Here is a 25310-nt window from a genome sequence, read left to right as displayed (position 1 = left end):
CCTGACCATTCCCTGTGGGTACTTATTTGGCTCTGTTGGGCCTGACAGTGACCTCTGTATGAACAACATCATTCTATGTCAGTGCCTTAGCTTCCCCTCTCCTCATCCTGTCCCCAAGAAGGAAAACAATAGTTAAAAAATATTTTTTTCCTCCTTTCTGCTAAATGTAGTCTTAGATTAACTTTGGTCCCACTGCACCTAATGTCTTAAATGCAAGTGTTCCCTAAGGTTCTATCATTCACTCTCTTTGTTCTCAGCGTCCTCTCTGAACCCTTTTAGTCCCCATCCCCCTGCAGGGGACCCCTTGATCTAAGCCTTCACTATTGCCCATTTTCCATTTCTTATAGGAATCCTCTACCCAGATCTACTGGGCTCAACCTGCTCTTCGTTCCAAAATGTGCTATGGCAGATACCACATTGTGGCTCGCTCGGCATCTGCTTCAATCCCCTTATGCATGTCTCCCCTGAACTGTAGAGTCTGGAAAGGTGTGAATGACATTTCCCAAACTACTGTGCAGCTGGGGAGCCATGCTTGATTGACTTCCACCGAGTGGGCCCTTCCTCATGAGACATGGGAGGCAGAAGGGGTGATGTGAGTGGTGGGGCCCTATGGGAGCCACATGGGTGCCACATCTTGTGTTGGGGCATTTGGTTCTTTAAGGGCAGCACAGGAGCTTCTTCTTTCCAGTCCTCTAGGGTCACAGGCTGCGTCTGTTGGGAGCCGTGGGTTTCTGCTGGAATATTCCTCTGGGGAGGCTTATACGTATCTCCTAGCATTGTAGCACCCAAGCTTAGCTCTTGGAATTGGAAATTTTGTGCAATACCTAATAGAATAAGACTTTTCTTGCTTGTTAAAGTAGATTCTGTAGTCTGCAACCAAGAACACTGCCTGATATAAATACTCCCTATCTCCACCAGTGCTTTAGTATAGATATTGACAACAGACTCTTTGAGGGGGAAAGACCCTGAACAGGGATACCTGGGGCTTTGGTTTAGTGTCCAACTTTTGGTTTTGGCTCAGGTCATGATCTCAGGGTTGTAAAATAAAGCCTCAGTATGTAGGGCTCTATGCTCAGTGCAGAGTTTGCTTGAAATTCTCTGCCTCTCCCTCTGCCTCTGACCCTTCCTCTGCTTGCATTCTTTCTCTCTCTTTAGTAAATAAATAAATAAAACCCTTAAAAAATAGCCCTGAACCATTTTGAACATCCGCCAGCAGTGTGTGAGACTCTCAACTGCTCTCTTTCCTTGCCAGCACCTGCTTTTGTCACACTTGATTGATGTTGGTAAAAGAAACAGTATAATTTTAAAAAATGTTCCAATATAATAATGTGACTTTGAATAGAAGGTAAGATAACACACATACCCACCCACACACGCCTTACATCGCAGTTAAAAAAGAATATTTCTTATTAACACTAGCTAGGTCTTTATAATACACCTCCTTTCTTTTACCGACTTACATTGTGGCGGATCAAGAATTAAGGCAAGTCTTCAAGGTATTGTTTGCCTTAAACTAGAAACACCTCTCCAGATTTATAAACATAGCTTCCCTAATTGTTCCTGTCTTCTCCCCAGGTGGGTAGATGGACTGGGGACAGAGCTGTCTCCTCATCAGCCCAGGACAGGTTTTTTCACACCCTGTATTGTTTTTTGAATACAACTCAAGGAGGAGACTCTGAATAAAAGGGCTCAGGTACCGAGGTTCAGTCTCATGACCAATCTGTAACTTAGTTGTTATCTTCATGTTGAGTTAGGAGGCACATTGAAGGACAAGAGGCCTATGGTTAGTAGCTAATTAATGGCCCTGATGGAATTCTTATCATTTCAGGAGGCTGGGCTAATTTGAAACCATTGCTGGCTTCCTCTGTTCGTGAGCTGTGCTCCTTCTCCCCACCCCATCTCCCAGCATCCTCCCTGACTCCTAAAGTCTGTGGCAGATCTGGGTGAGGATTTTGACTTGCATGCTGGCCATGATGCAAGTCTTACTGAGGTCAGATTGACCTCAGGATCCAACTGCAGGGAAGTTTTTCATTTCACCTTCTAGGGCAATGCTCATGACACATGATCCATGATATCCACAGAAATACTTAGTTATCTGTGTCAGGGTCTTTTATAGAGACTACAGAGTCCAATGTTGTGTTGTGTTCATGGGTATGTGTGTGCTGGGGGTGCAGGTAGAGAGCAAGGTAGGGGGGAAGGGAGGTGGGGGGGGAGTGAGTTCACGCATTTCAAATAAATTATTTCTGCATAGTCCATTATTTCAAAACTTCCTGTCACCTTCTCTTTCCTCCTTGGTGCTGATGACTGGACTCTATGGAATCCAGTGACTATAGATAGACTGGCACGTGCTGAACTGCTCAGGTTGAAGCATCTCAAACTCTTTGCCCCTTGGGAAGTAGATATAGGAATTGCATTCATTATCTTGTAGTCCAGTTTTGAGGCTTCTAGAAATAGGAATTTTGCTGTCAGGCTTCAGTGCAGGGAATCCCTTTCCCTGACAATAAGGAAGAAACTAAAACAACACACAGTGGGACCTGTAAAGTGTATTGTTCTTATAAGATATCAGACCCAGCCTGTTGTCTGGCTTTGACTGATGTGCCATACTATAGGTGTGACTATAGGTGTAACTCTGTAACTCGCTCCTGAATTCTAGGACTGCTGTATTATTATATTTGACCCAGTGTGTAAGTTAGCTTTTGCTATGTAATGAGCCACCCCCAAAACCAAGTGGCATCAAATAACCAATATTTTTGATAGACTTTAATTTTTTAGAGCAGTTTTAGGTTCACAGAAAAATTACATGGAATGTAAAAAGATTTCCCATGCACTCCTACCCACTCTGTCATGCACAGCCTCACCCACTGTCAATATCCTCCTCCAAAGGGTTACATTTGTTACAATTGATAAACCTACATTGAGACATCATTACCATCCAAAGTCCATAGTTTACCTTAAGGTTCAGACTCCGTGTTGTATGTTCTGAGAGGTTGGAAAAATGTATAGTGACGTGTCCACCATTATAGTATCATACAGAGTAGTTTCACTGCCCTAAAATTCCATGTTCCACTTATTCATCCCTCCCTCCCACCTGCAACCCCTGACAACCACTGGTCTTTCCACTGTGTCCAAAGTTTTACCTTTTCCAGAATGTCATATCATTGGGATTGCACAGTATTTCACCTTTCCAGGTTGGCTTCTTTCACTTAGTAATATGTATTTAATTTTCCTCAATATCTTTTCATGGCTTGATAGCTCATTTCTTTTTAATCCCTGAGTAGTATTTTACTGCCTAGGACCACAGTTGATTTGTCCACTCACCCACTGAAGGACATCTTGGTTGCTTCCAAGTTATGACAATTATGAATAAAGCTGCTATAAATATCCATATGTAGGTTTTTGTGTGGACAAAATTTTTCAGTTCATTTGGGTAAATACCAGGGAACACAATTGTTGGATCATATGGTAAGAATATGTTTAGTTTTAAAAGAAACTGCCAAACTGTTATCTAAAGTAGCTATCCTATTTTGCATTTCCACCATTAATGAACGAGAGTTCCTGTTGCTCCACATCACTGTCAGCATTTGGTGTCATCAGTGTTTGGGATTTTGGTCATTTTATTAGGTGTGTGTTGTGGACACATATTTTTAATTTCTCAAGATTCTATGGGTTGTCTAGGTGGCTCTTCTCATGTGGGCAACTCAACTAGGGCTGGATAGTCTAGGGTGTTCTCACTTTTATTTCTGGGGCCTTGGCTGGAATGGTGGGAAACCTCATGGTTTCCCATATGGTCTCTCATCCTCCAAAAGGCTAGCCCCACCTTCCTCGCATGGTGGTGGAAGGGTTCTAATAGCAGGAGAGGGCATGTCCAATTGTGCAGCACTTTTGAAGCTTCTGCTTTCATATGTTTGGTACATCCTATTGTCTAAAATAGGTCACATGGGCATGCCCAGATTGTAGGGATGGAGAAAGAGCCCCCAGTTCTTGCTGGGAGGAAGAAACTTATCATGACCACATTTCCCATCCATAGCAGTCAGTGATTGTGATATCTTAACTCAGCAAAGGAATCATTTCTTTAAACCATCCTAAATCCCCACCCCAAGTGGCACCCAGAAAAGCAGTTTCTTCAGTTATGTGAGGAAACATTATGTAAAGGAAATTAGATACTCTCATTCTTCTTTACTAATTACCCAATTGGTATTGTTTCAAAGGGGCAGTCATTGTTTCCTCAGCATCATTAGGAACTCACAGACTCTGGTCCTGTGTCCCATATAAGAAAAGCAACTCATTTATTCTTGGCTTCATTTCTTAACTGCTGGGAAAGAGGTTTTCGAGGTTTAATGACTGATAATTAATCATGCCTTGTCCCCTTCCATCTTTGGAATCAGTTGAGAAATAGATGCAAGCATGGGAATTAGAGGTCAGAAGAGCACTTCTTTGCTGGCAGCACTGGACCAGAGAATGTGGTTTGGCCTATGGCCAGACAGGATTCCTGCTTCTTCCCTTCAGGAGAGACCTGGGTTGCCCATGGGGCTGCAGAGAGGTCAACTGGCCTGGCCACACAAAAGGAGAATTGTTGCCTCTTTCTTTCAGGTCATGGCAGTCAAGACAGAGGGATCAGAGCAGGGCTCGGGAATCGGGACTTAAGGGCCACCCAGGCTGTGGGTGGTTGTGGCTCCTCCCTCCTCTCCAGCAGTCAGTGAAGAGTGAGAAGGGAGTGGACAGAAGATTAGGTGGAAGGTTTCCCCAATACTTTCCATTCTGATTTTTTTTTTTTTGCAATTTTCCTTTATGCAAATATTCCTTAAACTTCGTTTTGAAGCATAATGTGTATATAGAGAAGAGCAAATCATAAGTGTACAGTTCAATACATTTTCACAAATTGAAAACATTCAGGTAATCAGCATCTGGATCAAGAATTAGAAAATTAGCAGCTCCCTAGAAGCTCTATGGAATCTTGGTCTGGCTTCTTTTGCTCACAATTATGACTGTAAGGTTCGCCATGTTGTGTATAGATTTATACTGTTAATTTTCATTGCTGTAATATACTACTCTGAATATCGTGTAATTTATTTCCATTTTATGCCCATGATGGGCGTATGTGTAGTTGCCAGATTTAGCTGTTTTGAAACATTGTTATATGTGCCTTTTGTGAAAATATGCAGTTATTTCTGGTTGATATATCCCTAGAAATATCCTCTGGGGCCCAGTGATTCCACTTCTAGAGTTATACCCAAGAAAAATGCCTAGGAGTTTTAGATACTGAAACTGTTTTCTAAAGTGGAACAGCTGGGCACTCCTGCCGGTAGGATTATGAAAGTTCCAGCTGCCCACCTTCTTGCCTCCTCATACTTTAGAAGATGCAAAGTTCCTGTTCTATAGATGAGGGTGAAATACCAGGAGAGGGAGAAAAAGGGAGGAATTTTGTAAAGGACTTTTAAAAAGAATTTTTAAAAACATGTCACTCCATCTTATTTTTTTTATGTATTTCAAACCAAGTTGTAGACCATTAACAGATGGGGTCTTTTTAGGTGCAGAGTACTACCCTACAAGCAGGAGAGTGATTTACGATCTAACTTTAGAAACTCGAGATGCTCTCAAAGTCTCACCCAGCTCTGTGGAGGAAGGGTTTGCAGACAAAATGTTCCCTCCACAGAAATTGTGATAAAACACCAATTAGTGACTGCCGCAACGAAGTGGGAGTGTTTAACCTTTCAGGCGTGCCAACAATGTGCTCCCTAATTTGAAAATAGGGTACAAAGTGTTAGCAAGTGAAGAATAGTAATCGTTCATCACTCAACTTGACATATCTCCTTTGCAGCAGAGGCAAGAGAAGGAATCCTCTCTGCTCCACTTATTCTGGCTTTCGTCTAACTTCTCTGAGAAAGGACCAGATGCTCTAATGGGGGTCCCAGACACTGAAAATATCCAGAGATCAGGAGGAAACAGGCTGACAGCTTTCCCCTTGAGAAGCCTACCTTCCCTCTGAGCATCTCAGTGCACTTCATATGCATTACCCAGCAGCAAGTCTTATTATCCCTTTTTGCAAACTGTAGAAAATGGTGCAGAGAGGCTAAAAAGACTCACTTGAGGCTACAAGGGAAGCCAAATGTTCAGCTCAAAATAGAAACTGAGAGCTCTGGGAAATTCAGACAGCCTGAGAGGGTCCTTTAATCTCTGGGCCCTTCCGTGTCTTTTTAGACAATAAACCTTTCCTTGAAAGAGTTTTTATTCCCCGAACAACAGGGCTGCCAACTCTCCCTCCAGGATGTTGTAAAAAGGTGACATTTAACAGTGGAAATTGAAACTCTAATTGACTTCTCTTAAAACAGGAAAACAAGCCCCCTGTATTCCTTCTCTTGACCAGATGTTTGTAATTGTTCCCTTGGGATTCTACCTTGAGGGAAGCTGAAGAGGCAAAATAGACCAGTTCATGGGAATTAGTATCATTACAGACTCCAGATTTGTTTTTGCCGTATGGTGGAAGACATGGAGACGCCATCCAAGCAGAAAGAGGTTTCAGGAAGAGGGTTGTAGCTCATGTCCCTAGAGACCGGGACCAAAGAAGCCCCAGAATCTCTTTCAGTGATCAGGAAAGAGGTAGAGGTGAATCCGTCATTTCCAGATCTGGGTGTATAGGGTAATATGATTATTTAGCTTAATTGTGTTACTTGCTTTAACCTAATGGAATTTTAACAGAAATCATGTGAGCAAAGTCCTAAAATGTACTTGTGTAGGAGGTCTCACCTTCTTCATTTCAGTCATTATCATGGGAAGAACATGCCTCAGGGAGCCTGCTGGGCAAGGAAGGTGAGACATGCGGATGAGACTGTGGAACCTAGTCTAACTGAGCCCAGCCTAGACCAGCTGATCTCTAGCCTCTCCACAAACATGTAAGCAAGAGACAATTGCTTATTGTTGTGAGCCACTGAGTTTTGTGGTGGTTTGTTATGTAGCACATTATGTTATAGCTGACTGATACAGGCCCATTGAAAGGAGGTAGAGAGAGATACTTAGTGACAGAATTTGCAGAAGTGCTCTGCTTGGGGTAGTCATATAGCAAGTATCTCGTAACTGCGAGAGGAGCTGAATTCAGTGGGGTGATTGTATTTCATATATTTGAAAAAGAAGACTGAACCACACTATGTGTTTTGAACGTCTGGCCTGCGTGTTGATATTTTCCTCTTCATTGTAACTTTTATGAATCCTCTTCTATTGGCTTCATTCCCATCTCTTCCCTAGTCAGTATTTTGACATCTCTTTATGACTCAATCCTGGGCTGAACTGTGAATACCCATAGGACCACTGCCTAGATTCTACAATTAACATTTTGCTGTATTTATTTTGTTCTGTGTCTGTCTATCCATTCTTTTTTCCATCCTTCAGGCCATCTTATCTTTTGAAGTAAGTTGCAGACATCAGTGCACATCACCTTGATGGTGAATTTTGACAAAGGCATGTACCCATCACCCATGAAAGTTTCTTCGTGTTCCTTCTCTGTTAATCCCACCCCCATACCCCAGGATAAAGACTAATTTTTTTCTACTATAGATTAGTTTTTTCTGGTTTAGTATATAAATGGAACTATGCACTATGTAATCTTCTGTGTCCAGCTTCTATTTGGTGTAATATTTTTTATATTCACACACATTGTTGTATCTACCAGTAATGGTCCTCATTTTAAAATGAATAATTAGACAAGATATTTGTAAACTCTCTTTACCGTAAGGTTTGGGGCTTCTGTATGGTGTATACAGTTATAGTAACCACTGTTAAGTAAACCAAAAATCCTCCTGAAAAAGGCATCTCTCATGCTGTCTGTCAGAGATCTGGTCCTTTGGTATTCACTCCCTCCCCCCCTTTAAAGCTGATAAATCTTTCAAAACTGCTGAGGGAATTTATTGAGATCTGTCCCATGGGCACAGTGCTTTTGATTTACTGAGCTGAATAAAATGTAGGGGCTGACTGAGCTTTTAGGATTAATTGGCATCTGGCTTTTCCCCAAGGGGTCATCAGCAGTTTATCCTTCCCAGGACTCACAACAGTATGTCCGAACTGTTGTTTAGTGGGAATGAGTGAAAGACTTGGAGAGTTGTCTTTCTTACTTTGCTCTACTCCGGTTCCATAGCAGTGAGTGGGAAAAAAAATTTAAGAAAATGAGAATAAAATGACAGTTTTCCTCTATGGTACCTAAAAGCCAGTTCTCAGCCTATTTGACCACTTTATCCGTTAGACTTAGCTTGAAGAGTTGACTAATTTAACTAAGAATTAAAGCCACACTTAGTGTGGCCCACTCCCGGCTTTGTCCCCTGCCAGTTTAGCTAAGCTGGAACTACACTTCCCAGAATTCCCTTCCCTGCAGACTTCCGGGTTTAGCGGCGACCAGGAGACTCGCGCTCCTGGGAAGACGGAAGGGACCCAACACTGCGGTTCTTTCACCCTTGAAAGGCGGGTTTGGGGGCGCACGTGCTGTTGCTGGTCTTGGGGTTGGCGCCGACACTTGGCTCACCGGTGGGCGGGGGATAGCAGGCAGTTGTAGCACTCCTGCAGCCCCTCTGACAACTGGGCGGGCGGCGGGCCTGCAGCAACGTCAGCTTCCTCGGACCGCCATCCACTTCTCTGACTTCTGGGCCAGGCTGCCAGCCGCGCTGCCTGCCTGCTGGGCACCAGACACAGAAGCAACAGCTGTGCAACCAGCTCCTTCCCAGAGCTGTATCACACATCCCGTATTCCGTGTTATTCTTGATGTTCCTGCATCTAACTGAATCCTGAGTGGATGTCCCACCACGGAGGATGTGCAGCATTCACTGCTGGTTCTTCTCTCTGACCCCCTCCCCCCAGCAGCTGGGCTTGGTTCCAAGATTCACAGTCCTTCCCGGAGCTAGGTGATTCAGGGAGAGCTGGCTGAGCCCAGCCTCAGAGGTGGCTTGAGAAACCCAAGATAGTGTTGCTAAGGGTAATGGACCCAGTCCTAGCCCATGAGATGGAGGAGAAGTCACTGAAGTACTTCTAAAGAATAGACCCTTTGGATAAAGAGATAAGTGCGGTAGGGTATGGCTTTTTGTTGTTCTACTAGATGTTGCCTAAAACTTGTTCTACGAGGGACACTGGCCTTAGGAGGACATGTTGCAGGAAGATGGAAGGAAGGAAGGACCTTGGCTCATGAAAGCTCACTGAGCTGCTCAAGAAACCAACCCTTATCCCTGGTTGCCTGGTCCGTTTCAGCACTGAATGAAGGTCCAGTGTCCTGGGAAGCCCCTCAGTCCGGAGCATGCCCAGTGGGTGGTCCCCTTGCCCTGCCTCAGGGCAGAGATGATAATTCCCTTTCCTGTTTAATTCCGTGGGTTGTGGCTGTTCTGGGCGAGTGTAACTCAAAGGATTCTGAGTGGTATGGGGCAGTAGGTGAATGTGTCTCTAGTTTCTGACAGCAGCTGTAAAAGAGGTACTCTAAAAAAATATTTTGTGTAATGTCAATGTCATTGGAAAAGTGCTTCACTCATCTCAAACTATCTGTGTGTCTTTTGATTGTTCAAATCAATTTCACTAATCTATGGGCAGGTAAAACTTAGCACATTTTACCTAATTAAAAAAAAGTTGCCACTTGAGCACGCATATGGTATATTAAAAGATAAATATAAGTATTCTATTTTAGGTCTTTGCATGTCTTTGGACCTTTATTTAGCTTCCTCTTAAAATAGAGTGCCCTTAAAGTGATGGCTATGGAGGGAGGGATTATGGAGGGAGGGGGTGATCTCTGTTCTTTATGTTTAGAAGCCTTAAATAAGTTACTGGGACTTTAAGAATACATTTGTAGGTGAGTTTGGTGCCATTCAGTTGATTTTTTTTCCCCCAGAAAGAAAGGCTTCCAGGGCTTAACACTGTCCTCCTGTGGGTGCAGTAGATTAATTGTACTATTGATCTTTACCCTTTCCTGTGTCTACACCTGTCCTAGCTTGGGCTGATGTAACAAAAATACCATCCTGGATGGCTTACACATAACAAATAAAAGAATTTATTTTTCACTGTTCTGAAGGCCAGAGTTCCCAAGAGCAGGATGGCAGCATGGTGACAGCTCTGGTAAGAACCCTCTTCTGGATTGCAGACTGCCAGCTTCTCATTTTAACCTCATATGGGGGAGAGTACAGAGGGGAAACAAGCTGTCTTGTGACTCCATAAGGGCACTAATCCCATTTATGCGGGCTCCACCCTCATGACCTTATCTAATCCTCTTTAACACCCAAAGGCACCTCCCACATTATGGGGGGAAAGTTTTGCCATATGAATTCTGGGGGTATGCATTCGTTGTGTCCATAATGACCCCCTTTACCATGTAGTATGTGCCCTCCCACTATGACTTTGGGTATGCCCATGTGTTGTTCTTTGGCCAGTGGGTGCAAACAGAAGCTGGAAAAGTAGTGACATAGTTGGGATTGTTCATGTTCTGCTTCCCATATGACTATGCCAAGGTTAGCCCATTGGAGAATGAGTGTCAGATGTCACAAGCACAGCAGTTGACAGACAAACTGCCAGATGTGAGTGAGCCCAGAGGAGAGAGAAGAATCACTCAACTGAATCTAGCCCAAATTGCTGATCCATTAACTCACAAGCTGAAGAAATGCTTACTGCTTTAAGCCAGGGAGATTGGGGGTGGTTTGTTACACAGCATTATTGCAGCAATGGATAACTAAGACATCTTTTTATCCATAAGGGACAATTTGGATGGGCTGTAAGAAGGAGCTAAATGTGTTTGCTTTATAGAAAATTGTATCTTATAGAATTTAATTCATAAGTTGCCCAGGAATCACCCACTTGGGCATGCTTATGTCCTAGTAAAACATAAATATAACAGGACTATTTTAAGTATATATGTGTGTCTTCATGCCTTCAGTTTTGTCCCAAAATGGGGTGGCTTCACGTGGACCAGATCCCACCAGTGGGAGCTGGTCTCTGTTCCACATGTATGATAGCCTTGAGTGAGTTATTGGGGATTTTTATATGAGTCTGGTGTAATTCAGCAATTAAATTCAGGGGCAGCAACCACTAGATGCCCATGTTATTTCCTTATGGTGGTTAGGAAAATACTGAGGTGGTTTTCCAGGATGCCAGTGCGAAATCGTATGTGATTATTTAAATTTAAATTAATTGTAGGGGCACCTGTGTGGATCAGGCAGTTAAGCATCTGACTCTTGGTTTTGGCTCAGAATGGTGGAATTGAGCCTCTAGTGGGGCTCCACATGATCGGCATAGACTCTGCTTGAGGTTCTCTCTCTCCCTCTGCCCGTTCTCTCTCTCTCTGAATAATAAGTAAATGAATGAATAAGTAAAATCTTTAAAAAATACTTAAATTCATTGTAAGTAAATAATATTAATCCAGTTCTTCAGTCATACCAACCATAAGTCTATAGCTCCACAGCTATGGATGGCTAGCAGCTACTGCTTGGGATGGCACAGACACAGAACATTTTCATTATCTCAGAAAATTTTATTGGGTAGTGTTGGATTCAGTGCTTATGTTCACATTTCTTATTTACAACCTCTTTCCTGTCTAAACCTCTAGTTTCTGCTGACCAGTTGATTCTGACAGCCCCTTAGTCTGTACCCTTTGGGAAAAATGAATTATTGTTTTCTAGATTATTTAGTAAAACTCAAGCTAGCCTGTTTCGACATTTACAATGTTCAGTGTTTCTTCGTTTACAGGCCACAAAGCTAAATGACAGAGGGAGTAATCGTGCTGCCAGAGCAGGGAGGCTTGGGAAGGAGTGAGGACAGCTAAGAGCATCCCTCAGTGTGAGTTGTAAACTTGAGTTGTCTAACAAAACTTGAGGGGGACAGAGGAGAAAATGAAGCATGGAGGAGACTGTTGGGCAAAATCGTGCTCCACTGGTCAGGCACTTCTGAACTTGCCCCTTCCACACTCACCCCTTCTGCGCTAGCATTTACTAGAGGACAGAGCTCATAGCTTGTCTCCATTTTTTTCCCCTAAAGCAGCTTCTCCCCAGATCACTTCTGGCCTCTATTCACCTCTACTCACATGGATGGGTTGACTTTTTTTTGGTTTTACTTGTTTTAATTTTATTTTTATTTTAAACATTCCCAATTACAGAAAATTTGCAAGTACCCTAATTTCCTGAATAATTTTAAAAGATGTTTTTATTTTAATTCCAGTATGGGTGTTATATTATATTCCACTATATTACAGTATAGTGTTATTATTTTCATGTGTACAATAGAGTGATTCAACATTTCCATGCATCACCTGGTGCCATTATGATCAGTGTACTCTTCATCTGCTTCACTTACTTCACCCATCTCTCCACCATGTCCCCAAAGGTAACCATCTGTTTTTCTCTATAGTTGAGTCTGTTTCTTGGTTGGTCTCTCTTTCTCTTTCTGTCTGTCTGTCTCTTTCCTTTGCTCATCTGTTTGTTTCTTAAATTCCATGTATGGATGAAACCATATGATATTTGTCTTACTCTGAGTGATTTATTTCACTTTGATTTATTTTCACTTTCATTTATTCACTATTTCACTATATTCTTAGCTCCATCCATGTTGTTGCAAATGACAGGATTTCATTTTTTATGGATGAGTAATATTCCATTGCATACATATACCACAACTTCTTTATCCATTCATCTATCAGTGAACACTGGAGCTGCTTCCATAATTTGGTTATTGTAAATAATGCTGCTGTAAACATAGGGGTGCATGTATCCCCTTTGAATTAGTGTTTTTGTATTTTTTGAGTGAATACTAAGAGAGTGATTACTGGATCATAGGGTAGTTTTATTTCTAACTTTTTGAGGAACCTCCATATTGTTTTCCAAGTGGCTGTACCAGTTTGCATTCCCACCAACAGTACATGAGGGTTCCTTTTTCTCCACATCCTCACTAATCCCATTGTTTCTTGTGCTTTTAACTTTAGCCATTTTGACCAGTGTGAGGTACTATCTCATTGTGGTTTTGATTTGCATTTCCTTGATGTTAGTGATGTGGAGCATCTTTTCATGTGTTTGTTGGCCATCTGGATATCTTCTTTGGAAAAATATCTGTTCATGTCTTCTGCCCATTTTTAATTGGATTATTCATTTTTGGGATGTTGAGTTGTATCACTTCTTTATATATTTTAGAGGCTAACCCTTTATCAGAATTGTCATTTACAAACATCTTCTCCCATAGAGTAGGTTGCCTTTTAGTTTTGTTGATTGTTTCCTTCACTGTGCAGAAGTTTTTTATTTTGATGAAGTCCCAAAAGTTTATTTTTGCTTTTATTTCCCTTGAGTTAGGAGACATATCTAGATGTTACAGCTGATGTTAGAGAAATTACTGCCTGTGCTCTTGTCTAGGATTTTTGGGCTTTCAGGTCTCCATTTAGGTCTTTAATCCATTGTGAGTTTATTTGTGTGTTTGGTGTAAGAAAGTGGTCTGGTTTTCATTCTTTTGCATGTAGTTGTTTTCCCAACACCCTTTGTTGAAGAGACTATCTTTTTCTCATTCAATAGTCTTTCTGGCTTTATTAAAAATTAGTTGGCCACATAATTGTGGGTTTATTTCTGGATTTTCTATTCTTTTCTATTGATTCATGTGTCTATTTTTTTTTCTAGTACCATGCTCTTTTGATTACTACAACTTTGTAATATAACTTGAAGTCTGGAATTATGATGCCTCCACAATGCTTTTCTTTTTAAAGATTTCTTTGGCTATTTGAGGTCTTTGTGGTTCCATAAACATTTTTGGATTGTATATTCTAGTTCTGTGAAAAATGCTGTTGGTATTCTGATAGGAATTGCATTAAATGTGCAGTTGCTTTGGGTAGTATAGATATGTTAACAATACTTGTTATTCTGATTCATGAGTGTGAAATGTCTTTCCATCTCTTTGTGTGGTCTTCAATTTCTTTCGTTGGTGTTTTATAGTTTTCAGAGGACAGGTCTTTCATCTCTTTGATTGATTTTATTCCTAGGTATTTTATTATTTTTGATGCAACTGTAAATGGGACTGTTTTCTCAATTTCTCTTTCTGCTGCTTCAGTATTAATGTACAGAAATGCAACAGATTTCTGTACATTGATTTTGGATCCTGCTCTACTGAATTTGTTTATCAGTTCTAGCAGTTTTTTTTTTTTTGTGGCGTTTTTAAGGTTTTTCTCTATATAGTATCATGTCATCTGCAAATAATAAAACTTTTACTCTTTCCTTACTAATTTGGATGCCTTTTCTTTCTTTCTTTCTTTTTTTTTTTTTTTTTTAAAGATTTTATTTATTTATTTGACAGAGAGAAATCACAAGTAGATGGAGAGGCAGGCAGAGAGAGAGAGAGGGAAGCAGGCCCCCTGCTGAGCAGAGAGCCCAATGCGGGACTCGATCCCAGGACCCTGAGATCATGACCCGAGCTGAAGGCAGCGGCTTAACCCACTGAGCCACCCAGGCGCCCTGCCTTTTATTTCTTTTTGCTCTCTGACCACTGTGGCTAGGACTTCCAGTACTATGTTGAATAGAAATGGTCAGAGTCAATATCTTTGTCTTGTTCCTGACCTTAAACAAAGGGGGAAAACTTTCGTTTTTTTCCCATTGAGTAGAAGTTCACTGTGGGTTTTTCATGTAAGGCTTTTTATTATTTTGAAGTATGTTCCCTCTTAAATTACTTTGTTGGCGGTTTTTATCATGATGTTTGTGATGACTTTTTTGGATGGTTGATCTGGGAAGTATAAACTGAGCTCTTCCATGTCCAGAACTTTCCCTTGGTGGGCCCCTTACTGCTAGCCTCATAGGCAGAGGCCTCCCAGGATGGGGGCTGATAGGTAGTTGGATAGCTCTGCCTTGCATCGTGGGATATAGCTGGCAAGTCCACTAGAGCCTCATATAAAGTACTTTCCCTTCAGCTACATTTCCCTCAGTTATCACTTAACTTTTATTTATTTAAGTAATCTCTACACCCAACATGGGGCTCAAACTCACAACCCCAAGTTTGAGAGTCAGGTGCTGTTTCAACTGAGCCAGCCAAGTGCCCTGCTCCCCTAGTTATCACTTAACAGTAAAATTTTGGTTTTCATCTGGGATTCCTTGTCTTAGTTCTCAATTTCTTTAGAATTCAGATGGGGAAGAGAAATGCTGTTTATTGGATGTTCCCACTGACCCCATAGTCTTGTTAAAGTGTTTTCTGCTCATGCTTGATTTGGGCACCTGTGCACCTGCCTCCAGTTTAGCCTGTGTCTGACCCCCAATGCCTGAAGTGTATCCAGTTAGTTGTTTTTGCAGATTTTACTGCATGGGGAGAGACCAATGTGGTTTAAACTGAGGTGTAAAGGAAGGGCAGAGTTTGGATGGAAATAGAGGGCGGGATGCACAAACCTAGAGGCAGAAAGTTCAAGAACTGTTCAGGAGAGAAGTATAAAACCATTTGGTCTACAGGGCTCCTGCAGGCATATGATAGGAGATAGTCTGGAGAGATAAACAGGGATCATCGACTGATGGTATTTCTCTCCACCTCAATGTCATCAGCATCCTTGATTATCTTCCTTTGCTTGCTCTGTGTTGGACAGGAACAGGGATCCTCCTTGCCCTTTGAGGCCTACTTTCCTCCACCCTACTACCTCTTGCAGGATTTTGTTTCCTTTTGTATCCCATCTTTTGAGAAGAACTAACTTTACAGAGCATTTATCTGTGCCAGATATTTTCTGGGGATTATCTAATTTCATCCTACAGCAAAAGGTTTGGCACTTGTGTATGCTGTTCTCCGCACTTTGTGGTGGTGAAACGGAAACACCACGTGGATAGGCAGCTTGCCCAGGGTCCTACGGCTGGGATCAAAAGCTAGGCTGGAGTGAAGCTCCTAACTGCACTATAGCTTCCTCCCACTTCCCTTGCATTTTCTGCTCGTTTTCTACTGCCCTTCTTCATATAAATGTGTTCACGTCACACTTCTCCTAAGAGACATTTTTCTCCATTGTCCTGTCTCCTCAGCCTTTCCTCCTGCTTCTCTCCCTCCCTTTCCAGCCAAACCTTGAGGGGTCTGCTTAAGGCCAGTGCTTCATCACCATCACTTCCACTTTGCTTGCAAAGGTGTAACACTCAATAATGGCTTTTGTCTCGATTCCCACTTCTGCAGTTGTTCTGAAGCTGCAGACTGTTCTAGCCATTCCTCTTCCTTCCCTTCCATCTTAGTCTGTCTTGAGATTGCAACCGAGATGTTGGCCGAGGTCCAGTCATCTGAAGGTTTGAGTGGATCTGGAGGATCTGCTTACAAGACGGCTCACTCATGTGGTCGTGGGCAGGAGGCTTTACCCCTCAGCACGTGGACCTATCCATAGGGCCACTAGGGTGTCCTCACAACATGGCAGGTGATCTCACCTGAAATGAGCAGTTCCAGGGAGAGCAGATAGGAAGCCACAATGCCTTTAAGGCTGTGTGACCTTATTGACCACCACATGTATCTTTCTTGTGGCACTTGTAACAATTGGCATTATATATTAGATTTTTTTTTAAAGATTGTATTTATTTATTTGACAGAGAGAGAGAGAGAGATCACAAGTAGGCAGAGAGGCAGGCAGAGAGGGAGAAGCAGGCTCTCTGCTTAGCAGAGAGCCTGATGCGGGGCTCGATCCCAGGAGCCCGAGACCATGACCTGAGCTGAAGGCAGAGGCTTAACCCAACTGAGCAACCCAGGCACCCTTATATATTAGATACTTATGTGTATGTTTTTCTCTCCTAAGCTAAACTGTTTTTTGGACATATTTATTTTTTCATCTTCTTTTTTTATTGTGGTAAAAAATACATGACATGAAATTTACCATTTTAGCCATTTCTAAGTGTGCAGTTAGATGGCATTAAGTATGTTCACATTGTTCTGCAACCATCACCACCATTCATCTTTAGAACTTTTTATCTTATGGGGCGCCCGGGTGGCTCAGTCGATTAAGCATCTGACTTTTGGATTCAGCTCAGGTTGTGATCTCATGGGTTGCAATCTCATGGGTTGTGGCATCAAGCATTGGGCTCTATTCTCAATGGGGAGCCTGCTTGAAGATTCTCTCCCTCTGCCCCTCCCCCTCTTGCAGACACACACACTCTCTTATACTGAAACTGTGTGCCCATTAAATAGGAATTCTCCATTTTTTCCCCTCCTTTCAGCTCCTGGCAACCATTGTTCTTTTTTCTGTTTCTGTGGATTTGACTATTCTAGGTACTTATTATAAGTGGAATCATACACTATTTGTCTTTTGTGTCTAGCTGATTTCACTTAGCATAGTCTTCAAGTCTTCAAGTTTCTTCCAAGTTGTAGCATGTGTAGGAATTTCATTCCTTTCTAAGATTGAATAATACTCCACTGTGTGTCTATCACATTTTTGAAAAGTTATGTGTTTTTATTATTTTTTCTCATTTCAAAGAAGTTAATTCCAGGATAGACAACATACAGTGTTATATTAGTTTCAGGTGTATAATATAGTAATTCAACAATTCTGTGTATCACCCAGTATTCACAACAACAAGTATACTTGTTAGTCCCATCACCCATTTCCCCCACCTACCTCCCCTCTGGTAACCAACAGTTGTTCTCTACAGTTAAGAGTCTGTTTTTTGATTTGTCTCTATTTTTTCCTTTGCTCATTTTATATCGTATTTTGTTTATCCATTCATTCATCGATGGACACTTGAGTTGTCTCCATCTCTCAGCTGTTGTGAAGAATGTTGCTATGAACATGAATGTACTAATATCTGTACAAGTGCCTGCTTTCACTTATTTTGGATATGTACCCAGAAATGGAACTGCTGGGTCATATAATAATTCTAGTGTTAATTTTCAGAGGAAGCGCCATTCTGTTTCCCACAGTGCTGCGCCATTCTCCATTCCCACCAGCAGTGCACGAGGGTTCGGATCTCTCCACATCCTTGCCAGCACCCACTTTCCATCTGTGTGTATTCTTACCAGTGCCAGCCAGGGCTTTCCGTAGTCAATGCTCAGCAAATATGTTGAGGGGATGGAGATGGTAACAAACCTGAGGATCCTTGAATACTTAAGTTATCCAAATTCTTGAAGAACTTTTGATGAAATTTAGTGTGGAAAAGATCTCAGGAATACTGGAACATTTCCTCAGAACACCTGACCTCTAGAAAGGGGTCATCCTTATGACAATGATGATGGTGAGTTGTGGGGAGCCCTTCCTGCCTGAACTGAACTGCTTCTCCTTCTTCAGTGCTGGCTGATTGTTGCCAGATAAAGATGTGGGTCCAAGCTTATGGAACTTTCCATGAATAAGAAAAGTCACAAATCTGGATCTTAAAATGTGAAATCTCTCTTTTCATGTGTCAGTAGCTAGGAAGATTACATTGTTGGTCCCAGTTTTTCTCTTCTCCCTGCCTCTTGCCCAGTCATGTCCCCTTCATGGTAGAGCGTGCCTCCTTAACCTTTGACTTTGCACCTGGCTCTGAGAGTTGCTTTTTGCTGCTGGTCCATGGGCAGGAGTGGCACTGAATCAGGGCCAAGCCTGGGCCTTTCTGCTCACTACCCTTTTACTTCTGCCATTACCACAGGAGGGACATGCCTCCCTGGCCTACTGGTTGCAGACAGAAGGCGAGAGACACATGTATCAAGAACAGCAGCCTACTCCATCTTAGCGCAGAACAGCAGACCCCAGCCACCCAAAAGACACGTAAGAAATAATTATTTAATGTTAGTTACATGCTGCTAAAATTTTGAGGTTGGTTGTTTTGCCACATAATATAGCAAGAGTTAAGTGATATAAGAATGAATTAAAAAGTTAAAATTATGCATCACAGTGCAATAGTAGCGACTGACAGATATAAGAACTAAAAAAAAAAGGAACCAGTATTCCAGGTTTGGCTTGTGCCCTCTGCTTTAGACAGAACTCATGCAGATCTGTCCATGCCTCTTTTTGTTTTTAAAGTCAGGTTTGTTGAGGTATAATTTACATACCTAAATGCATCCCTTTTAGTATACAGTTCTGGATTCTGACAAATACATACAATTGTGTAACCACCAGCACAATCAGGAAAAGTTCCATCACTGTCCCCCACTCTTACCAAAAAGAAATTCTTTGTGTTCCTTTCTAGACAAACTCAATTTCTTCCCCTAATTCACTGTCATTTTTTTTTTCTTTTTGCAGTTCTGCCATTTTTAGAATGCTGTATGAATCGAATCATATGTCATCATTTGAATCTGGTTTCTTTCTTTCGGCATAATGCGTCTGAGGTTCATCTGCATTGTGGAGTGAATCGAGAGCTTGTTTCTTTTTGTTGCCAAGTAGTATTCCATTCTGTAATTATGCCGTTTTGCTTATCTGATCTTCTGTTGATGAACAGAAGATGAAGGACATAAGCAAAGATTTGGATTGTCTCCTTGTGTTTTGCTTTAATGGACGATGCTTCTGGGAACACTCATGTCCTACCTTTCTTTTCCTTTCATTTCTCTTGCATAAGTACTCAAGAGAAGTACCTACGGTTGTGTGCTGAGTGTGTGTTTGACTTTTACCACTCTAGCCAGCAGTCTTCCACAGCAGCAGTATTTTGCACTCCCACCAACCCTGCCTGGGAGCTCCAGTTGCTCCACAGCTTTGCCAACTCTTGCCATTGTCAGCCTTTCCAATATTCATGATTTTCATGGGGGGGGGGAGATGTATCTCACTGTAGTTTTAATTTGCTTGTCCTTAGGGGCTCATGATGTTGAGTACCTTTCCAAGTATACTGGCCATTCATACTGGAATTCCTTTAATGGTAGAAATGCTTATAAAAGATAGGAACTCATGAAGGGGACAAATATGGGCTTGGAATCGTGTTCTCCTCTGACATGCTGAGGCAGGAGTGGCAGCCTAGTTGGAGATCTATCTGAATAATTCAGAAGGAACAACTCTGCTCTGAGGAAAAGCATATATGGGTGATGGGTGGTGATGCGGGCTCAATTCACTGTTGGTGCCTCACAGCAATCTTACTGAGTATTCACTCACCTCTTTGTTTAAAATTCTCTGTGCAGATATTCATACCAGGTGGTCTCAGGGTAAAGTCTTGGTTTTGGGAGCTGCTGGGTTTTGTTTAACTGCTCCATGTTGAGCAGTTAAAATGTTGCTTATCGGGATGCCTGGGTGGCTCAGTTGGTTGAGCAGCTGCCTTCGGCTCAGGTCATGATCCCGGCGTCCTGGGATCGAGTCCCACATCAGGCTCCTTGCTCAGCAGGGAGCCTGCTTCTCTCTCTGCCTCTGCCTGCCACTCTGTCTGCCTGTGCTCGCTCTCTCCCCCTCTCTCTCTCTGATAAATAAATAAAATATTTAAAAAAAAATGTTGCTTATCTATCATGTACCAAAGATAATATACCAAATCTTTTTTTTTTTTTAATTTTCTGCATTCCTTCCTGAGAGAACAAAGCTAAAAACAGCTCCATTTAATGTAGCTTCACTTGCATATAAGAGCAGCATGGTTATGAGAAGGCATAGTCACTCACTTGATGGAGCTCCCAATGGCCAAACCTGGGACAGTTTGAGCAAGAAAATACCTAATGATAATAATAGATTATGACCCACAGAATAAAATAAATATTCACAAGTCCCTACTGAGATAAAGACATATTTGAACAAATAAAGAAATGGGGGAGAAGGGGCAGCTCTTCTTTTTATTTTTAAATTAACATATAATGTCATATTTGTTATTACATATAATGTAATAACACATTAATTACATGTAATGTAATTATATATGTATTTTATATATGTATATTATTAATTACATATAATGTAATATTTGATTCATGAATCACAGACCTGATTCATCAGTCTTACACCCATCACTCCACTATAGCACATACCCTCCCCAATGTCCATCACCCAGATAACCCATCCCCCCACCCCCCTCCCCTCCAGCAAACTGCAGTTTGTTTCCTGAGACTAAGAGTTTCTTACGGTTTGTCTCCTTCTCTGGTTTCATCTTGTTTCATTTTTCCCTCTCTTCCCCTGTGATCTTTTGTCTTGTTTCTCAAATTCCTCATATCAGTGAGATCATATGATAATTGTCTTTCTCTGGCTGACTTATTTCACTTAGCATAAAACCCTCTAGTTCTATCCACGTCATTACAAATGGCAAGATTTGGGGTTTTTTGATGGCTACCTAGCATTCCTTTAAAAAAAAAAAGATTTTATTTATCTATTTGACAGAGAGACACACCTCAAGAGAGGGAACACAAGCAGGGGGAATGAGAGAGGGAGAATCTGGCTTCATGCTGAGTGGGGAGCCTGATGTGGGGCTTGATCACAGGGCCCTGGGATTATGACCTGAGCTGAAGGCAGATGCTTAACGACTGAGCCATCCAGGCGCCCTGCATACTATTCCATTATATACATATACCACATCTTCTTTATCCATTTTTCTGTCGATGGACATCTAAACTCTTTCCATAGTTTGGCTACTGTGTACATTGCTGCTATAAACATTTGCATGCACATGAAGGGCAGCTCTTCTTAAGCAAAATTCCAGTCATTAAATCTAAAGGGAGTGATGGGGGTGGAAAATGGCCATTTGGTACATTTCACACTGACAGACCTCTCTGATGGATGCAAAGAGAGGGCTGAAGTATGATATGAAACAGAATATTGGCAAAGTCTCATATCTCCTTATGTTACTAATTACAGAAAGAAAAATAGTAATTGCAGTGGATGAAACTGGTAGACACCACTTTGACCAAGTGACCAAGGTCAACCTCACCAGTCATGAGACACATTGATACCATGTAGCCTCTGATATGATGCACTGAGAAGGGCATAAAGTCATTTTTGTAGTATTTTGGCCCAAAATGCACAACCTCAACCTAATCATGAAAAAAAAAACACACCCCCCAAAAACAGAAAAACAGACTGCCCCCAAGAGGGACATTTTACAGAGGAACTTAGCCAGTATTCAAAAGTATTAAGATCATGATAGGCAAAGACTGAAGAACTCCCAGACTGGAGAGTACTAGGGAGACATAAAAACTAAATTCAGTGCAGAAGGTGGATTCAAGACTAGAAAAGGGACATTTGTGGGACAATTGGCAAAATTTGATTATGGTCTATAGATTAGTTAATAGTATTGTACCCATATTTCTTTCCTGGTATAGATTATTGTGCTATGCCATGTAAAATATTAACCTTTGGGGAAGTGGGGTGCAGGTGATACAGGAACTTGGGTGTTTTTATAACCTTTTTGTAAATCTGACATTATTTAAAAATTAAATGAAAATATATATGTATTCTAGAGTCATTCTACCTCTTTTTAAACCTGGCTACCCTACTTATTAGCTGTATGACTTTGGGTAAATCACTTCATTTCTCCTTGTCTCAGTTTCCCCATCTGTAAAATGGGAATAAAAAGAGTACCTTCCTCAGAGGATTGTAATGAAGCTTAAAAGTGATAATACATGTGTAATGCCTACAACAGTGCCTTGGCTCAGAGGGAGGGCTATGTTATTATATCCAATGATCATTTGAGGCTAGCAGCATTCTCTGTTGATCTTAGGGATATTGCTCCCTCCATCCCCTGATTTCTCACTGTGCCTCTGAAGCTTTCTGATGCCAGTCCTGGTACTGATTCTTTCTCCAACCAGCCATTTTTCTCTAAAAACATTTCCCCTTCTACCAGTGGCTATGTAATGCCAAATCTAGCATTAGGATCTGTGCCTTAAGGATGTAAACACCTTCAAAGGAATCAGAATAACTGCTCTGAATTAGGATTGTTATGGGGAGAGGCCTGCATTGGAAAGAAAGAACTCATATCACCAAAAAAACCCTCTGGGGCCACTTTCTTTTATTCCCAACATGGGGTCCAGACTTTTCTGGGCCTGTGAGACCAACAGCCCTGATTGGTTTGAGGGGGTAGTATGCCCCCTTAATTGTGAGGATATGCCTCACAATTACCTATCTGAGGTCTCACCCCATGTCACATTTTAGTATCTGTTTGGCCAATAAGACTGCAGCACACACACTAGCCTCATTCCCTGCTTGGGCCTTACCTTTGATGTCACAATCTGACTTGTGGATATTAATCTGGCCACAGCTGCTCACAAACCAGACGGCAAGGTCAAGAGGACCAGCACAGTAAGATGTGGAAGAGAATTGACCATCAGCCCAAGATCAAAGCAGTGGCTGGGCCTCAGGCAGGCCAGTTCAAAGAACTGGGTGCAGCGCGGGAACCTGCCATGCCACACCCTCTGGAGCTGTCAGAATTCCAGAGCTTCCCTGTGTTTGAGGACATTAGCCATCACATCAAAGAGGTGGGGGCCCAACTGGTAAAGAAAGTCAATGCCATCTTTCAGCTGGACATCACCAAAGATGGGAAGACCATTCTGCAGTGGACCATTGATCTGAAGAATGGTTCTGGGGACATGTATCCAGGATCCGCCAGGCTCCCAGCTGACACTGTCTTCACAATCCCGGAACCTGTCTTTATGGAGTTGGTTTTGGGCAAAGTGAACCCTCAGAAAGCTTTCCTTGCTGGCAAGTTCAAAGTGAGTGGCAAAGTTCTGCTTGGCCAGAAGCTCGAGAGAGTTTTCAAAGACTGGGCTAAATTTTAAGCATGTAAAATACCAAAGAAATGATCAGAACTTCTCTCCGGTTATAATGTTGAGCGGAAATCATGCTTAAACTGAAGATTAAAACAAAAAATATCCAATATTTTTACTCAAATTCTTCCTGTTCAAGTTTGATTAATTTTCCTGCTGATGAGTTAATTTTCAGTGAGGGTTCTAGAGCAGTAAAGAGTGTTGGAGTGTCTCACCTAAAATCTTTGTCTTTTTCTTTCTTTAGGTTCATGTATGCTATACTATGTTAGGTTGAAAGCCACACATAGAGAAATGGGTGGTTTTGACACTTGGATTTAAATGCTTTCATGATTGAGTTCCTGAGAATTTTGTTTGTTTGTGCTTTGGGGAAAGAAGTGCCCACCATCATTGTGTTGGTTTGCATTTCAGTTGGTAACCTAGTTCTTTGAGATTTTAAATTTGCAGAACTTAGAGGGGTTGAGCTCTTGGTGTATCATGACTTTGGATAGATATAATTCCAAGAGAATCCAGGGGTTTAGAAGAGGTTCTAGGCTACTGAATCTTAAACTAGAGCATGCATCACACCACCTGCAAGACTGGTAAAAGCCCAGATTGCTGGGCCCCACATCAGGGTTTCAGTGCTATAGGTCTGGGCGGGGGAGAATGTGCATTTCTAACAAGTTCCCAGGTGATGTTGATGGGAACAACCCTGGAGAACCCCTGCTCTAGTTCATGCTCCAGCTTTCAGAATTGGTAAAAACTATTCTGTTCTAGACCAGTGAGATATTGCCATTATTTAAATGAGATGTTTCCACGACTTAAAGAATCTCCTGGAATCTCCCCCATCCTGTGTGCCATTTCTGAAGTGTCAGGAGCTTGTTTACTGAGCATTTTACAAAACCAAAGGTTATGTCGGGAGACTTTCCCTTCTGGGAGCCCTGTTCATACGTTGGAGGACTAGGAATAGAGCCAGCTGTAGCCCGATACAGGGGCTACTCACTCTATGGGTGAGTGTGTGTAACGCTGGTTTCCCTGTGATCTGTGTAGACCTTTACCTTGTATACCTTTATACTCTGAAGCCCACATGGAAGGTTCCTGAAAACAGCCATTCCCCAAACGCATGCCTACCAAATTGTCCAACTGTTCCATCCTGGGTGTTTCCCTAGGAGGGAAGAAAGCATATGTACAAGTACAAAAATGTGTACGTGAGTGTTCACAGCAGTTATATTTGTGATAGTTCCAGACTGTAAATAAGCCAAATGCCCATCAGTAGGTGAATGGTTCATCTGTCGTGCTCTGGAACACTACTCGGCAACAAAGAAAAAAAAAAGGATGAATTATTGATGTACATACAATGACATGGACCAATGTCAGATTATGCTGAGTGGCAGAAACCAGAGAAAACCAAGTACAGAGTATGCAGTTCTATTTATGTACTAGGAAATGCACACTGGGGGGATAGAAGGAGGAGCAGTGGTTGCCAAGAGACAGGGATGGGAGGGAAGAGGGTTGGGAGGGCGGATTATTATTATTATTTTTTTTAAGATTTTATTTATTTATTTGACAGAGAGAGATTACAAGTAGGCAGAGAGGCAGGCAGAGAGAGAGAGAGGAGGAAGCAGGCTCCCTGCTGAGCAGAGAGCCCGATGCGGGACTCGATCCCAGGACCCTGAGATCATGACCTGAGCCGAAGGCAGTGGCTTAACCCACTGAGCCACCCAGGCGCCCGGGAGGGCGGATTATTAATGGCTATGAGGAAGCTTGGGGGTGATGGGTAGATTTATTATCTTGATTGTGCC

General features: G+C 42.0%; 1 protein-coding gene across 6 annotated transcripts in view; it reads left to right on the top strand.

Annotated features, from left to right (window-relative positions):
* The window catches only part of SCP2D1 (SCP2 sterol binding domain containing 1), a 102435-nt gene that overhangs the window by 16359 nt on the left and 60766 nt on the right, over window positions 1-25310 (top strand). Inside the window, exons 2-6 of one of the 6 annotated variants that reach the window (XM_082743200.1) lie at window positions 10031-10074; window positions 11695-11784; window positions 18528-18646; window positions 19121-19206; window positions 23028-23746. In XM_082743200.1, coding sequence (XP_082599326.1) covers window positions 19196-19206; window positions 23028-23544 — 528 coding nt within the window. In that variant the 5' untranslated portion in view covers window positions 10031-10074; window positions 11695-11784; window positions 18528-18646; window positions 19121-19195 and the 3' untranslated portion in view covers window positions 23545-23746. Of the gene's footprint in view, window positions 1-10030; window positions 10075-11694; window positions 11785-18527; window positions 18647-19120; window positions 19207-23027; window positions 23747-25310 lie in introns of those variants that run through there. The other 5 variants (XM_082743199.1, XM_082743201.1, XM_082743202.1 and 2 more) reach the window with 5 other exon arrangements.

This window comes from Mustela nivalis (assembly GCF_964662115.1).
Source record: "Mustela nivalis genome assembly, chromosome: 8".
Taxonomy (NCBI): Eukaryota; Metazoa; Chordata; class Mammalia; order Carnivora; family Mustelidae; genus Mustela; species Mustela nivalis.
The sequence above is the reverse complement of the archived record's forward strand: the minus strand, read 5'-3'. Positions and strand labels throughout refer to the sequence as shown.